Genomic DNA, 17,823 nt, shown 5'->3' on the forward strand with positions numbered 1-17,823 from the left:
GATAGATTGAGATAGAGAACAAGATGATGGGATGATGACAATTTCCCATGGGCTTTCCATTTGATCTCAACAGGTGTTACTAATGTGATAAAGGTTTACTCATCTAATCCCAATTTTAGGAATAATCCTAAAGGTCAGTAGAGTCTGTGATCCGTTATCGAGCTGAGATGAACCAATTTTGCTTCTTGTGATTTAAAACAGAAGAAAAACCCCCAAAAAAGATGATTTCAGATTTCAGAAGAAACTCTTCACTGTTCTCTGTGATTATAAATGAAGCATTAAAAGTGTGCATGAGTACAAGTACCATGACAGTAGAATTGATAATATAGTAAACAGCTCCGCAGTCTCAAATTTTTCAAGGAAACTGTGAAGTTTTAATGTGGACAGAACTCTGAGGAGCTTGTTTTACCAGACCTTCAGTCCGAGTATATTGACTTTTTGTATTCGGTGCTGGGGGAATATTGTCTGTACAATCGAGAACAAACTGAACAGAGTTTTTAAAGTGGTTAACAAGATAACTGGGGAACTGTTTCATTTATTGCATGACAGACCAGCATACGTTTAGTATATATATGTTTAAGTTTAGCTTATGAGGACATAGCAGATACATTAAAGTCTAATGTGCTTTTACCTTCAGGGTGAAAAATTAAACTTAAAAAAAAAAAAAGCTATGGGATTTTTGGACCCCTGGGGGGGCTTTAGCTGCTTCTGTGGTTACCCCAATGGATGATTTATTTCTCCTTAATGAATGAAAAAAACTTTAACAATATAAAAGTTGAGCTTATTGCCAAAATCTTAAAGCTGCTGTGAGGAACTTTCGGTTTGTGTTGATTTTGGCGCCCCCTGTGGACAAAGCCGTACCTCTTATCTCTTTGCTGATTGTGTCCTGTACATGCTGAAGTGGTGGTTTTTAGCAAAACAAATCGTATCCTGTTTCTTTAACAGTCATATGTATCACTCACTTTAAATGTTTGCCCTGGAAAATGTAAACAAAGGCAGCATACAGTTAATCACTCCATCTGACACCTACCCTCTGCCAGCAGTTTCAGGCATTAAAAATAACTATACAGAAACAATCTATCTTGTTGCTGATGGTCTGGATTGCTTTTGTCAGTAATATAGAGTAATCAGAATTAATTTCAGTCTGTCTCATAACCAGTGAAAAACTCCTCACAGGAACTTTAAGCTGCTATCCATAACTGTTTAGGGATGTCCTGAGAAGTCAAACAAACGTTATTGACCGCAGATTGTTCTCATGTTTATTCTCCGTGGAGTTAGTGCAAAATTAAACAGCGATCACACCTGCCTAATACCACAGCTTTACTGTGGAATGGCACGGATGTGGCAAAATGTCATATTCTCTATCATAAGAAGAACTTTCCTCTGCAATCAGCCCCCTCCTTGCTGAGTTGCAAGAGCTGCAAATCGTGCTGGAGTTTCAGTCGTGCTTCTGCTTGCTGCTCACTACACGGGCTTGTGTTGCCCGCTGGAGGCGAGGCGGGGGAAGGCACGCAAACGGTGGGGAAAGATGAAGCGCTCCGTATTTCCCTACCTCTCCCCCTGCTCGCTGTAGATACCCGCGGCCATCCTATTCGTCTCCCCAGCAGACGGACGAGGTATTGGCAGGGTGAGGGCTGTCAGATTTAGGTTTTGCTGAGGAAACTACCCTCAGAGGAAGAATTGAGTATCACAGTGATTATTATAGGATCTATTTCAATGCTAAAAATGAAGATCACGTAAAGAGAGACAGAGAGAGAGAGTCGCCTTGTTGTCATCCACAGGTCTGGCAGTCTCACCCACCCCGCACCACGCGCTCCCTGACTCCGATTTTTTTTTTTATTTGTCTTGATGCGCGTCGCCGCCAAGAAAGCCAGAGCTCTCCTCACCCTCTCCTCTCCTCACTTCGCTTCCTCTTCTCCTCTCGACAGCATCCAGAACTATAGCGCAACCGTCCCCATCACTCTTTCCCTCCCTTCCTCCTCTCTCTCTCTCTCACTGCCAGATCTCTTTCCACTGCGTCTCTCACCCCTTTGCTCCCCCTCCACCACTACCACCTCCCCGGCTCAGTCCCTCACTCCTCTCTGACGCACGACAGGGAAACGGACCCGAGGAAAGAAAGAAAGAAAGAACGCGGCAGCTGACCCACGCGTAAATATGATCCACAGACTCCTTCAATCGCTGCACCGGACAGAGACACGGTCCTGAAACCGAGAGGGGAGGACTCTCACCCGGCTAGTTGTTGAGCGCTCGCCCGAGAGGGGGGGGCGGCGACGGCGGCAGAGGAGAAGGAGGAGGGGGAGGAGGAGAGGGGAGGAAGAAGAGGAAGCGGACTGGCACAAGTCGAGGGCTTGCATTTTAAACAAACTGCTTAGGAAAAAAAAGAGGAGACGAGAGAGAAGGGGAGAGAGTCAGAGTCACCGGAGAGCAAGAGTGAGGGAGATTGCATTCCTATCACGTCTTCATTCCTCCTCTCTCCTCTCTTTTGCCTCCGCCACTGAGTGAGAGAGGGAGAGAGAAGGAGAGAAAGAGAGAGAGAGGGGGAGAGAGGGAGAGAGGAAAGATAGAGAACGAGCAGGAGAGAGAGATCTAACAAGATTCATAGTGGTCTCTTTTTTCCCCGATGCTTTCCAATCGCAGTACCAAACTAAGGTGAGTGTTTAGGCTATGTTTGCCTGTGCTGGGGTGTATCATGAGGGAAATCTTCTGCAGATTTGTGTGTCCGTGTGTGTGTGTGTGTGTGTGTGTGTGTGTGTGTGTGTGTGTGTGTGTGTGTGTGTGTGTGTTTGTATGCTCATGTGTCTGCGTAGCCATGGACTTAAAAGGGAACATCAAGCCCTCTCCGTAAGCAGGATAACGGATCGCAGGGATCCAGTCGACTGATCAATAGCCGTTTGTTCTTTATTCACCGCTTCCCTGCCAATGTCACGACGGAAGGCTACTGCATTATGCTTGGCATGTATTTCAATAAGCTAAATGCTATCTCTGCTGTATTGACAGCGAGGTTATTTTGTGTTTAATTCCAGTAATGTGAGTAGGATTTCTGGTTTGGTTGGACGGGAGCTCATTAGATACCACAGTTTCTCAATAACTTATTCTGATATGAATTCAAGCTAGACATCTATTACTGGGTCGTTTTGAAATTGCCACTTTTAATTTATGTAAGTATAATAATCTTCCCACATTGGCTTGGAATCCATGGCTCATTCAGATGCGCATCTCTTCCTCTCTCCCTCCTCAATGCTCTGTTCTCTCCCTCCATCTCTCCCTCTCTGTTCCTCTCACGGCTCCGTCACCCCGTTTCTTCTTCTCTTCCTCGCAGCCCGGCATCGGACGGTGAGCGGGACGTACCGGGCAAAAACAGAACACACCACAGGAGGATATGTGAAGTTGGAATCCCACTAAACTAAGTACGTATATCATCTGCCTCGAAACACCTCAGGGGAATGCAATGTGGCACGCGTTGTTTTTAATTGCTTTAAATCTCGTTATTACTTTTTTTTGACGTCGCATCTGAGCTTTTTTATCTCTACCGTGGAGGCGGGATCGATAAATCCTGGAGGATTACGCATGGAGAAGGGAACGAAAACAGTACATTTTTTTGCATCGGGAGATCGTATTTAAGGATCTTTCGTTCCCTGATTAATCTTCACCTTTTTGGGGGAATTACAATATATTTTCTTTTTTTTCCTCCTTTTCTATTTTTATTTTTTTTTGCTGGGATTTTGGTTTCAGCACCATGGAGAGCGGCAGACGGTCCCAGCGCATTTCCTTTGGATTTTCAGCACCGTCTTTGAACGGACAGCGCCGTGCGTGCATGTTTGTATGTGTGTGTGTGTGTGTGTGTGTGTGTGTGTGCGTGTGTGTGTGTGTGTGTGTGCACGCGCGCGCATGTGCGTGTCTGTGTAAAAAGTCACAGCCTACAGAAAAGATATCGCCTGTGTGATGTGTTTATGTGTGTTTCACTTTTTCCTATTTAACACTGTGGAGATAGTGAACGGAATCTTCGATAAGCCTCTCTTTTTCAATCAAAGCGAAGTTTTATGGGCCTATCATTGTCATTAATTGTATTATTATAATTGTTATTGTTATTATTATTAAACGACATCAGTTATTTCAAGGCCAGAGGGGTGTACTCAAACACAACCTCCTGACTGAGCTTCTCGGGGCACTGCGCTTTTCACTTGTGCCGTTGCTCCTCTAAACCTCAAAAGGCATCACCAATTGGGAAAGCCATAAAAGGTTGTATTGAGTGATTTTTGTTTCTTTTTTATGCAAATGAAAGACTCAATAACAATGCAACAGTTAAGAGTTTCTACTGTTAACTGGGTTCGTACGTGGGACATTTATTCAAAGAAATCGCCGAATGCAAATAGAGGCTCTGCTGTCGTCTGCACCACGGAATCATTGGACCTACTTCACTATTTTCTTGTTACTGACATCTTTACACTGCTAAAAGCAGCCTTTGCAACCTTATTGACACTTTATATTTTCAACCTTTTTTTAAACTTCCATGAGCCATAGACGAGCGCATATGCATGTGTTGAGGTTCATTTTAATGTGCTGGATGTTCAAGTCCTCCAACAGTCCCCATCTCCTCCCGCTAATGTTCGCTAGCCTGACACCTTTTCCATTCCCGTCCTCTCCCTGCGTTAGACCTTCGATGCACCTACTCTATTTTCCACCGCGCTTTCCTGGACTCTCATTTACCAAAAGAGGGATTGAGGTCCCTGTTATGTTATAAACACTGCCTGGGGACGGCGTCTCCTCACCGCTAACCTCGCCCACTTGCTGTTGCCTTCGTTTATTCACGGCGATAAGCATCTCTGAGCTGATTTATTGCGACCTTACCCGCACATCTGCTCTATAATAAATGGCGTTTCCCCCAATATACTGACGTTCACTGTCTGAATGCAGAGATTTGTTTGCGTAGCCGAGTATCATATTATCCATCCAGGAGTGCTGGCTTATATTTTGTTTGAAATAGCCAGCAATATTGCAATCTAAAGTAGTTTCCAATGTCATTGTATTATTCATTGGTAATCATTTCAAAGCTGTCTTGTATTTTGCTTAAACTAATGCACCACCTCTCTCTCTCTATCTCTCTCACTCTCTCTCTTACACTTTTGTCTGCCTATTTCTCACCTCAAACGTCACTTTGTGAGGGTTTCTGGGTGTCATTTGTTTGTCTATTATCTACCCGCCATTCCCACCATCCTTTCCTTACATTCTCTCTCCTCTGCTCTGTATTGCAGTGCTGTGAAGTGGCTCTGTCCCTGGAGCCGAGACTTCATCCCCGTGGTGTCAGCAAGGATGCTGTGGGTTACCTTGCTGAGCACCATAGCCTTAGGATGGACCACCCCAATCCCACTTCTAGAGGACTCCGAGGAGATCGACGAGCCCTGCTTCGAGCCCTGCTACTGCGAGGTCAAAGAGGGCATTTTCCATGTCCACTGTGACAGCAAAGGATTTACAAATGTCAGCCAGATCTCCCAGATGTGGAGTCGGCCCTTCAAGCTCAACCTGCAGAGAAACTCGATGAGGAAGCTTTACTTTAACAGCTTCCTCCATCTAAACAATGCCATATCCATTAACCTGGGTAATAATGCCTTGCAAGATATCCATGCTGGAGCGTTCAACGGCTTAGGAATACTCAAACGGCTGTTCCTACATGAAAACAAACTCGAGGTTTTCCGGAATGACACTTTTCTTGGGCTGGAGAGTTTAGAGTATCTCCAGGCGGACTACAATGTTATCAAAAGGATTGAAAGTGGTGCTTTCAGGCACCTTCACAAATTAAGAGTGCTCATACTAAATGACAATCTGATCCCCGTGCTCCCAAATTATCTATTCCGGTCTGTGTCTCTCACACATCTGGACCTAAGAGGAAACAGACTAAAGACATTGCCGTATAAGGGCATGCTGGAGTACGTTGGGAGGAGCTTAATGGAAATCCAGTTAGAGGAGAACCCTTGGAACTGTGTGTGTGAGATTGTCCAGTTGAAAACATGGCTGGAGAGAATCCCTTATACAGCGTTGGTCGGTGAGATCACATGTGAGTACCCATTCCACTTACATGGGAAAGACTTGCGGGAAATCAAGCGCAGCGAGCTCTGTCCGCTACTCTCAGATACGGAGATCGAGGCCAAGCTAGGAATTCCCCGAGTCCCATTCAGCAATGAGAACACATGGCCTACTAAACCTTCCTCCATGCTCTCCTCTTTTCACAACACAGCCTCTTCTGTGGAATACAAGGAAAGAGTTGTAAAGCCTACCAAACGACCTCGGCCCACGAAGAACCCACCAACTCCTCGTAGCGTCTACCCAGGCATCAACCAGCCCCCTGTTGCTGGCTACCAAACAAGGCCTCCAATCCCAATAATCTGTCCAGCTGGATGCACTTGCAACCTTCACATCAATGACCTAGGACTAACAGTGAACTGTAAAGAGAAAAGCTTTCACAACATCTCCGAGCTCCTGCCGCGCCCTCTCAATGCCAAGAAATTGTATCTCAGTGGGAACCTAATACAGAAAATCTACCGTTCTGATTTCTGGAACTTCTCAAGTTTGGATTTACTGCATTTAGGGAATAATCGGATATCCTACGTCCAGGAGGGCGCCTTTATCAACCTACCAAACCTAAAAAGTTTATATCTGAATGGGAATGACATTGAGAGGCTCACCCCTGGGATGTTTCGGGGGCTGCAGATGTTGAGCTATCTTTACTTTGAGTATAATGTCATTCGTGAGATACAACCTAATTCGTTCTCCCTGATGCCAAACCTCCAGCTGGTTTTCCTCAATGACAACCTGCTGCGCTCCCTCCCCACTGATGCCTTTGCTGGCACCAACCTTGCACGCCTCAACCTCCGTAACAACTACTTCCTCTCCCTGCCTGTGCGTGGTGTTCTGGAGCATCTGACCTCCATTGTCCAGATTGATCTCCATCAGAACCCCTGGGACTGCTCCTGTGACATCATCCCCCTGAAACAGTGGCTGGAAAAGCTCTCCTCCGTCATCGTGGTCGGAGATGTCATTTGCAAGACACCTGAGTTTGCTTTTGGAAAGGACCTGCGATCACTGGAGGTGGAGGTCATCTGTCCTGAGCTTAAGTATTCTTCAGGCCCCTCACCGGCCCTGCCCGGTGGGGATGACCTCACCACGGGGAGCTCTAACATGGGAGAGGCAGGTGGGAGAGGGGCTGTCCCATTGTCTGTCCTCATCCTCAGCCTGCTCATCCTCTTCATCTCTGCTGTGTTTGTGGCTGCTGGGTTTTTTGCCTTTGTTCTTCGCCGTAGGAAGAAGCTGCCCTTCCGGAAACGTTCTGAGGCCGATCTGACAGGGATCCAAATGCAATGCAGGATTTTTGAGGACCCACCAAGACAGAGTTGTGCTGGTAACACTGGCACACCAGAGAAACCAACGCCCAGTATGCACACACACACTCACACTAGTCACACACATGCCCACGGTCACGTTTATGATTACATCCCCCACCCTGTGACTCAGATGTGTAACAACCCCATATATAAGCCTAGAGAAGGGGAGATAGCAGAGGAAGACAGGGCACAGTTTTCAGAGAAGAAAGACAATGGCAGCAGTAGCAACAGTAACTACAGAACCTTGTTAGAGAAAGAGAGAGAGTGGACCCTGGCCGTCTCCAACTCTCAACTCAACACCATTGTCACAGTCAACCATAGCACGGCCGACATGGCAGGATTTCACGAGAATGGAGGGCTCTGCCCTACAGTTATTGACAGTCAGAGGCCCACGCCAACAGTGGGCTTTGTAGACTGTTTGTATGGGACAGTACCCAAACTAAAGGACATGCATGTGGCGCATGCGCACCCACCAGGCATGCAGTACCCAGATTTGCAGCAGGATGCACGGCTGAAGGAGACATTGCTTTTTACGGCGGGGAAAGGCTGCTACCCCGACCCGTCCCAAAGCGATTACCTCGAGTTAAGGGCCAAACTTCAAACCAAGCCGGATTACCTCGAAGTCTTGGAAAAATCTTACCGGTTTTAACATCTCTAGCCCGTTGGGGAAAGAAAGCAAAACACAAAATCAACACATTCACTTTGCCACCCTCAAAATAAAATCACCCAAAACCAATATCAAAAACAATAACTTGAAAAAGCAGCATGATAAAAAAGAAATATAATATTACGGTTACAACAGTTTCCCCCCCAAATCACTTTGGAGGAGAGGCCATTCTCAGATATTTCAATGAAGTGCCTTTTTTTCAGAGTAGCCAGCAATGTCAACAGCCGTTATTTTTATAATATATAAATATCTCTATATGCCCGAGAGAGCAAAAGAGGAATGAGAGGGGCACCGGGGAATAAAACATACAAAACATCCTAAAGTACATCCCTCACTAAAACCCCTTTTAATGGAGTTACCATGGTGTGAAAGACACACGGGAGCTGGACGTCTCCCTGACTTGGGGGTTTTCTTTCTGTCTCTTTTACCCCTGACTAGGATGTACAAACACCCGGAGGCCGTGCACATAAAGTTTGTAGGAAATGATGGAAAGAGAGAAAAAAACTATATATTAAAATGAACTGCAGTTTGCTGCATGCACTCGCTTCAGTGCAGGAAGCGAGGGGATTTACTCATAACTCTCACACCACATTACGAACAGAGATACTGCAACGCATTTACAGTTCAGTGTTCTATTTAATTTTTATATCTTATTAATATGGTTATTACTATTAATGAGGACTTCTGTCTATATCAGGGTGCTTCTCGTAAAAAGGACGCGCCGACGTACGGATGGTAAAACATTTGTGAATATTATTATAAGACAACGCTCAAGGTTTTCTGGATATTTCCATGCACTTTGTTGACCCCCCTTCCATTGCTTCTGGATTCCCCATTGTCACCCACTAACGGCTTTGTAGGAAGCACTTTTAATGTTTTCTCTCTCACAAAGATTTGAAGAAAAATGTGCATATATTTATTCTGTAATTTCAGTGAAGAATTTAATTGTAAAGGTAATGTTAAATCAATGTATAGTGATTATGCGTCTGGTATAGCCTTCTTAATAAAAACAAACTCTTCAATCAAATGATGAAAGGGTTGATGCCACGGGAACCTGTGTGTGGAGCGCTATTGACAGGCTGTGTATTTGGTGTCTTGTTTCAATGGCATGTTGGAGCTGTGGCCAACCGTCATGAGATAAAGCTGCTGGAGATGGAGGAATAGCTACTGAACCAATAGAGTGCTAGACAGGAATGTGGTGGAGGGCAATAACATTTAATCTCAGTTCAGCTCATTACTTTTTGGATTAGTACAAAAGTAATTTATGTTTTAAGGGAAAGGTTTTCTTTCTTCTGAGAAATAATCTCTTTTTCTGTCTATTTGTCCTATGATGTACACCTGCTGGACATCATAGAGCACAATCTTTATTCGCCACTACATGACTGGTCCTGGTTGGATGTAAACTGTAGGTAAAAGGTACAGGAAACGCCAGCACAAGTAAAGTCACTGCTGCTGGATTTGAAGTGGATGATGTCACAGGATATACCAAATCAGTGAGGCATGCTGCAATTTTAATTATCTTAACGGGTATTGCTGATGTAGGCTAATTAACAGTAATTGGGAGGCCGTGAAAAAGTAATTTGAAGTCGCTCTTTGAATTTGCGCATCTAATTTTTTTGACTCTCTCCGAAGTAGCATTGTGGACTGAGTCCACTGGAGGGCGATAAAAAGGTGTTCACATTCAGTGGGTATGTAGTAGATTGGATGCAGTTACAGTATTATGTAATGCACAAAATGCTTATCCTAAGAGGTCATCAAGTCTTGTATTTTTATGAATTATTTTCAAAATATCAATATAAAAGCTTAAAGTTGCACAAGATTACTTTATTCATTTCAGCGCAGTTTCACCTGTTCCATGCTTTTCCCCGTACACACTTGATTTATTTCAACCAATTGTCTTGAAAATGGCAGAATAAAGCAGCTCTATCAACAAAATAAAACTTTATTTTCAAAAAAAGAACATTTTGAAAGAGCTTTATAATGCTTTTGCTTTTGGGTACATTAAGTTTTGGATTGCTTTGTTGTTGACATAACTTTGCTTTTAGATATTTCATATGTCCCTTAACTAGCCTGATTCATATTTGGGACCAAAAAGTACAAGCAGACAAAAACCAAGATAGGAGCAGCTGAGGTGTGAATATGGTGTTAAAAGTACATCATAACGATGTTTCTTTTTGTCTCTCAAGAAGGACAGAAAAAATATGATGCAATCTAGATGTCTAAAAATGTGTGAATATGTCTGGAAAGGAGGGTCAATTTACATTTTGCTTCAGATTGGCATGATATGCAATTTGCTTTGTTTTCAATAGGTTTGCTAGAAGTGGTGATCCTCAGTTACAATTGGTTGTTACAGTATTTCACATGTGTCAACTTATTCTGGTGGATGAAATGTAGCAAACCACATACTTCCCTGTTAAACGGGAAGGCCCTTAGCTAGTTTAGTCTCCAGTATTGATCATCAATGATCCAGTCTATAAGTTTGACTGATATGGGACGTTTTACCTTGTGTTGTATTCACTGTTTAATTTTTTGGACAAAAATTGTTGCTCAAATGAGTGAAGGTCACCTTGACATGAAGCCTTTGTAAGCATGGTAGCATTACGTCAAGGCTTTTGTTTTCTACTCGCAGAGACTTTCACAATGCTGTACCCCCATGTTCTGCTACCCCCACTAATTTGTCTGCTCCTTTTTTTTTTTTTACTTAAACACTTATATGCACACACACACGCACACACACACACACACACACATAGACACACACAAAGCCTTCCTTTCCCTGACCAAGAGGTTAGACTATATGGTCAGCATTTTCAGTGTGCACTCAGTTTGATTAAAACCATAATGCATTACTCTGTTAACCCCGACCCTCCCCATCAACCCCTCCCCCAAATGAATAAATAAATAAAGTTTTTGGATCATTGATGATTTTGCTATAGTCCCATATCTTGGTAACCTTTTATCCTCCCCCTGCCTGGCACCCACCCTCCATAATAATTCACAAATGAGTGCTGGGCTTTTGTCCCATTATACCATGCTGAGTGGTTTTATCCCAATAAATCCTCTTGTTATCCTGCACTAATATCTCCAAGTGATTTCATACTTTGGTGGAGTATTAGATAGGGGCAACCAATGCGACTGCAGGTTGGCTAAATGTTTCTTTTATGTGTGAAATGTAAACATGCGCTGCTGGTTCGGATCGTTCTCTATTATCTCGGTGGTATTTGAATTTCGCAGTGGAGTTAACCTTTCCTTCAACGTCTCTCTTGTGGTTTGTACGTTGGCAAGACTTCAGCACGGTAAATGCAGTGTGTGCCTTTTCTTCTGTCCTTTGCTTTCTCTGTGTCTCTGTCGCTGCAACTTCTTTTTTTTTCTGTCTTTTTGAATCTCCCTCTATCGCTCTCAGCTCTCTACTTGTGTGTCTTTATTTCTGCCCTAATGTTGAGTTTGTATTCTGGTCTGTTTTGTGTGTCCAGTCTTGAACCGGGCTTTGTTGCTGTTAAGCTTTCCTTAAGCTTATGTCTTGGGTTAACTTTGAAAACTAGTACAATGAAAGATGGAGACATTCTCTCTAAATGTTTCCTTACAGTTTTATTCATCTCAATTTCAAATCCTTCTGTGGAAACAGATGTCTGCCTTGGATTTCCTGCACACTCTTGACCCTTTGATATACATCTCCTAGTGGTCATGTAATAATTGAAGTGGTTAAATTATTGTCTACAAGCACAGTTACGGGGATCAGAAGACATAAACTTTAATAAAAGACGATTAAGTTGCTGTGCTCTTAATGTTCTGTAAGGTTTTTTTCTCTTGCTCTTTTTGCACTGAAGTTAAATTGTAATAATGCTTGGCACACATCCCTTCAGGCATTTTAAAGACAAACTAGAATAAAATTCAGGGTATAATAGAGCAACAAACGCTTATAAACAGACACTTAAAGACACACAACTCTATATAAAGTTAACCATGACAGTTATTTCAAATTGGCTCCTTTAAGTGATATGATACATTTTAAACCTTTTAAGAAAGCTTCTGCAGACTCACACCAACTCACTCTAGCCATTTGTTGTTGGTGACTATAAGCGGATATTTTTTTCTGTTGAGTGGAGGCAGGAACTGGATGTAACTGTGTGGATTACAGGAACACTTTTTAGGTGGTCTCCAGGGATTTGGTTTCATTTGTGTTGAGGTGTTATTTTTCCTCCCTCTCCTTTCCCCTGGCATTTTTCCTAAGGATATTTTTGGGCCTGTACTGTGTGGCGGAAGAAGGGGGCTGTCAGTCGTCAGTTCCCCTTAATGAGTGCGCGTGCACATGCATTTGTATGTGAGATAGAGAGATAGAGCACATTTGCTGTGCGTCTCTGATGTCTTGTTTTTCTGTGGTCTATTAGTGTGTGTTAGTTGTTTTGAATCTGAGAGTCTTGATTAGCCCAGACATGATTTGGAACAGAAGCACAGACTGGATAGTGAGAGGAATAGAAAATGGGAAGGAATCAGTCGGAGAGCACTATTGATGGGAGGGGGAGCACAGACAAGAGGCTTAGAGAAGGGTGAGAGAACATGGAGTTGTCAGGAGAGGATTGTGAAGGATGTGCCACTTAGAGAAAGTAGGGATTCTTTTTTTGCTCTTTTGTCGCTGAAAGAAGCTGTAATTGTCCAATTAACCAAAAAGAGAGAGTCCAAAGCAGAGAGAGAGTATGTTATAAAAGGGACTGATAGAGGGTTGCGAGCACTTAAATTCTGCATTATGTGTGTGTGCATGTGTTTTGATACGCTCTCTCCATTTGGGAAAAGGGGAATTATCTCCAGTATGCTGAAAAAGCCAATCTGTCTCTGGCCATGGTGCTGAAGTTGCAGTATGCTGCAGGTGCTGCATACAGAAAGACACGTTCCACTTTTTGTGCATGCGTGTTTGTTTGTGTGTATGGTGGGAAATGTAGCGAAGGCTTTCTTGGGCGTTTGTGTGTGACTTGAAGATTACTTGAGTTGTTTGTGATTATGCTGATGGCACAACTTAATTTTGTTTCTTTTGGGTGCACTAAAGTGCTGTGTATCGCCATAGCTGAAAGTGCAGTTTTGTGTTATATGTATGCACTGCATTTACAAGCCATTCTATACTATATGCTCAACCAAGTGTATGTTGACTGGGGTAGCCCTCAGACACTGCCAAAAAAGCCCAAATGTTACTGTTAAAAACATTTGTAACAGGAACACATCTTACATTACAAAACAACAGAGAAGTTAGAGGAAGAGACCAAAAGAGACAAGAAAACCACTCACAGTGGTACAGTTTCCTTAGTCCTGAGATCACGAGAAAGCCTTCAACACATCACTTGACTATGCTGCAGTGCAGAAGCTCAACTGACCCGCTATGTTGAAAGAGAGAGGGAGGGGGAGGGAGATGAGAAAGAGAGAGAAAAGGGGCTGCAGAAGGAGAGTGCGAGCTGTGTGTGTGTCTGAGAGAGAGAGAGAGAGAGAAAGAGGGTAATTCTCAACCCTCTGCTACTTCTGCTGCCGTCTGCACCGTAAAAGTCATGAGTTCGTATTGTTTGCTTTGTGAATTTTGGCTCCCTGGAGATTGTGGCCCTCTCTCCTGTCAAAAAAAACAAAAAAAAAACATCTGCAAGTTTGGGAAAGTTGCAGTCATTTGTGCTGCTCAGCATTGTGCTACAGTCTTAGCTTCGGTGTGTAAGAAAGATTAGCAATCTGTGTCGTTATCACTCATTTGAGGGGAGGGGAGGGAGGAGGGGGGAGGCATCATTTCATAAAGTAAAATATGGAGCATGGTGTCCCTGGCTGGTGTTCTGAATAGCCCATCTCTGTCTTTGTTCCGCAGTGTGGGGCCTACTTTGTGCTTCAGTATGGCCTGTACTTAAAATGACTGCACTTCTGCTGTGCCTTGATTTATGCATTCACACAGCAATGAGCTTGGACACTTTTTTATGTCACTGTTGCAAATGAAAAGACATTTGCACGATTAGTCATCTGTATCCTCCCTTCATTCCCTGTTTCATGTGGATTGTTGTATTCTCTGCTACCTTTATTGCACCTTTTTTTCACATCTATTTTTCTTCTCCATTCCTCTTATCACACTTCCCCCTTCTTTTATTCTACCCTTACCTCCATCTGTACCATCCATGTGTCTTACTGTTGACCTGCTGACCTTTTTTGCTTGGCTTGGTAATTTTCCGCTGACACTAGCTTAGTTCAGTCATGTATCCTGTGCTTTAGCTGACACTCTGCAACTGTCCCCTGGGGTTAAATCTGTACGTATGTGTCCATCTATATGTGTGTGTGTTCGCCAGGTGCATTTCTTTTAGAGGGTGCTCCATCACCTCTACAAGTGACCTGAGAGAATAGGTCAAAGTGGTTGAAATAAGAGTCTGATAACTGTGTAAGAGAATAAGCTAACTTCCAGGGTCTCTTTCACATCCAAGCAAAGACTGACTGATGTTAAAAATGTTATATTTAGAGGTGTATAAATGGTCTTAATTCATTGACGTTTTCTTGAGAGAAAATCTAGTTAAAGGTAAAGAAGGCTGGTGTCTTGTGTGTGCCTGCTTGTAGTAGTTTGACATTCAGCTGCTTTACTCAGATTGTGAATACTTTAGTTGGCCAAGGCCACCTGCTGGCGGCTTGTGTAGCTGATGTGCCTGCTTGTTTAAGTGCATAATGCCTCTTATGTAAAAACAGCTTTCAGGGGGTTCAGTGCTGTAACAGATTTAGGAATGCTTGGTATTCAGAGATTTGGTGAAAGCAAGATCTAGGGGCCGATTTAAAAATAAAAATCATGAAAGCGTGCGTTAAATTTATGCCAATTGAACAAACTCTGAATAGTGTAATGTAGACTGATTTGAGTGACACTGGAATTGTGAATGAAGACGAAAAAGAAGCGGAGTTGTTGCCTGAAGAAGAGACGGTAAAGAATGAAAGAGAGGGGAAGAAGAAGGGGAGCTGAAGGGAGAGGGCTGGGTCGCTCTCATTCTGCTCTTTGTCGGAACAGACCAGTCAGTCCTTTTGCTGCACTCACCGGCTCCTCGGACAGAGTGTGTGTTTGTGAATGGAGCGACTCACACTGCTGCTCCAAAGTATATGCAAAAGTATATTAGCATGTGAAATAAATGATTCATGCTTTTAGCAGTGTCAGTGTGATGCAAAGGCGAATTTATGAGGTCAAGGGGGGTGTAATGTCATATACCTTGACATTAATATTGCTCTTATACATAGTTATAAATTAAACATATATATATATGTCTTTGCTTGCACACATACACAGACACACTTCTCCTCCACAGGAAAAACTGCAGGATTTCCAGAATGAGTTAATCTGACTTATACCTTCTTTATCGTATTTTTATTACGGTGCAATCAGCCTGCCTCTGTTAAGCTATGCGTGTGTGTGTCTGTGTGTGCGTTACTGGCTGTGTCTTTTTCAATCAGCTTGCTGACATCCATTAGCCCCAGGTTATGGTAGTAGCACGGAGAGAGGGCAAGTGGAGCAGGAGGAAGCAACAGAGGAGAAGAAGCAGGATGGCGTGATTCAGGACAGAGAGGACAAAGGTGCATTTAATGGGCCGCATTAGAAAGAATGAATAATGTGTTTCTAAATGATGGAATGATCGATTGCTAAATAATAACACTGACTATTGCTTGGAGTAAATGTGATGTACTTAGCAGCAGTTTTAGCAATAAGAATTCTGCAGCACACCTGGTTCTTATGCTTAAAGGCCCAATCTACAATGTATTTGGTGTTTATGTCAGTTACATACACACTCAGGGTGCGAGGCCTTTAACAACATCAAATGCCAGAAACTTCTATATACAGTAACTGTTGCTAGGTTTTTGGATGTGTTGTGCATTCGGGGGTTATCGGAAGCTTCGGTAACATACCATATTCTTACCTAAAGAACCAATTACATGTTGTGTGTCTGCATGTGTTTGTGTGTGTAAGTCAGTCACTGCCTTTCGGCCCACTGAGACAGACCCCTGGCATGTCCTCGCCCACTGACCTGATGTTAGCCAAACATTTCTGCTCTGTTAGCGAGCGTAATGATGCGTAATGTCTCTCCACGCTGCGTGTGTGTATGGTCGTGACCGTGTTTCCGCGTCTCGTTGTGTGCGTGTGCAGAGTGTGTGTAATGATGTGGATCTGTTGTTGTGCTAGTGAGAGTGCTCTGTAACGGCTACTACAGCAGAGTGGTGGAGAGATTTGTGGAGATTTTTTGCCTAATGAGCAGGGATCTCTTGCATTGTTAGCGATAGCTCAATGATACAGGAGTTAGCTTAATTAAGGCCTGACTGCTTTTAGGGGATCAGCACTCTCCCACACAAACACACACAGGCTTATACATTTCTATAGGTAATGAGTGTGTTAAAATCCAGGGCGGCTAAAGGATTTTCAGAGCAGTTTAGCGAGGCTTTAATGAGATGAGTTAATTCCTAATTAATTTCTTATTCAAGTATTTACTTTTTACGAATAGGTAAAGCTTTGAGGGCACAGTTTTGTTGCTCATGTGTTGTAAGACTTACAAAGTAAGTCGCCTGTTACAGTCATCTTTGCAATAATGGTTTTGAGTCTTACACAGTAGAAACTTTAGTATATCTATTCTTTAAAATAATCTGCATAACCTCTACCTTATCCTCTTCCATCCATTAAACACCATAGCATGGTTTTAAATGTGCATACATTTTTCCCTTAAGCCCAAAAGCAACAGATAAAACCATCACTGCTGATACACAATCCGGAAGAATATTGCATAACACATGCCCCAAGAGCACAGGAAAACAATAGATAATAGACAATAGATAGGTAATTCTGCTAAACTAAATGTTAGCCTATTACATTATTTGGAATTGATGTGCAGCACTTGTTTGGAACTCTGCCTAGGAGGAGGAGAAATGTAGGTGGAGCATGTATAATTCCTGTGTTGGTGTAAAAAAGTCTGTCTCAGAAATGTGGGGAAATTGATGTTAAGCACTTGTTTTTCTGTTATTTAAAGGTTTCCACTGATGTCTGTTGGTGTAATAGCTGCAGCTGTGTGTGCTCATGTGCATGTGTTTGTTTCTCTCAACAATGTCTAGAGAGTATGTGGGATGTGGAGAGAATCCATAATGCAGCCCTATAATTCAGGCAGAATGCTGATTCATGCTCACAGGCAGGACAAAAGCAGTATCTCTGCGTTAGCACACTGCATGGCTGTATGGGTGCGGGTTTTGCAAATCAGCATGCGTGTCTTACATGCCCGTTTTGCTTGCAAGTGTGCAGTGTATTTTTGAAGATATTCCCTGTCAGTGTGTATTCCTGTGTTTCCCTGCAGGCTTATGTGAGTGTGTGTAGACAGGCAGGCAGGCAAGGTGCACATATAGTTGTCAGGCAGCGAGGGCAGCACCAGGCAGATCTCAGCTGTGTGAGTGAAGCTGAGAACCCTTAAGGAAACACAACTAGACGTAGAGGACCAGAGACCCCTGCAATGTGTGCGTGTATGAGACAAGCACAGAAAGCACAAGGGAGAGAGAGAGTTGGATAGCGAGATAGAAAAATAGAGAGGGGAAAAAAAGAGGCCCCCACCCACTCCCCCGTAAGCTGCTGTCACTCTTCTCTCCGCTATCTCTTCTTCCACCCTGCTCTTTTTTTTTTTTTCACTCCTTCTCTCCATCTCGCCTGGAGAGGAGAGGGCAGGGTGTGATAAGAAACCAGGGGGGAGAAGAGGGGAGAGGGCTGAGATGGAAAGGTGAGGAGGAGAAGAGAGGATGGTGAGATAAACAGTGTAGACACCGCAGACA

The 17,823-nt window shown here is 43.4% G+C and overlaps 1 protein-coding gene across 1 annotated transcript; it reads left to right on the plus strand.

The window, feature by feature from the left end:
* The first annotated feature begins 2,322 nt into the window (after positions 1 to 2,322).
* On the plus strand, positions 2,323 to 11,118 carry slitrk3a (SLIT and NTRK-like family, member 3a). Its single transcript, XM_069668740.1, has 3 exons — positions 2,323 to 2,649; positions 3,320 to 3,407; positions 5,253 to 11,118. Exon 3 carries the CDS (start codon positions 5,311 to 5,313, stop codon positions 8,023 to 8,025), a length of 2,715 nt encoding a protein of 904 aa, XP_069524841.1. The 5' UTR covers positions 2,323 to 2,649; positions 3,320 to 3,407; positions 5,253 to 5,310; the 3' UTR covers positions 8,026 to 11,118.
* Positions 11,119 to 17,823: the final 6,705 nt, after the last annotated feature.

The sequence above is a fragment of the Semicossyphus pulcher genome, unplaced genomic scaffold (genome assembly GCF_022749685.1).
Source record: "Semicossyphus pulcher isolate SPU_LCO1_2020_fin unplaced genomic scaffold, fSemPul1.0.p SCAF_19, whole genome shotgun sequence".
NCBI lineage: Eukaryota > Metazoa > Chordata > Actinopteri > Labriformes > Labridae > Semicossyphus > Semicossyphus pulcher.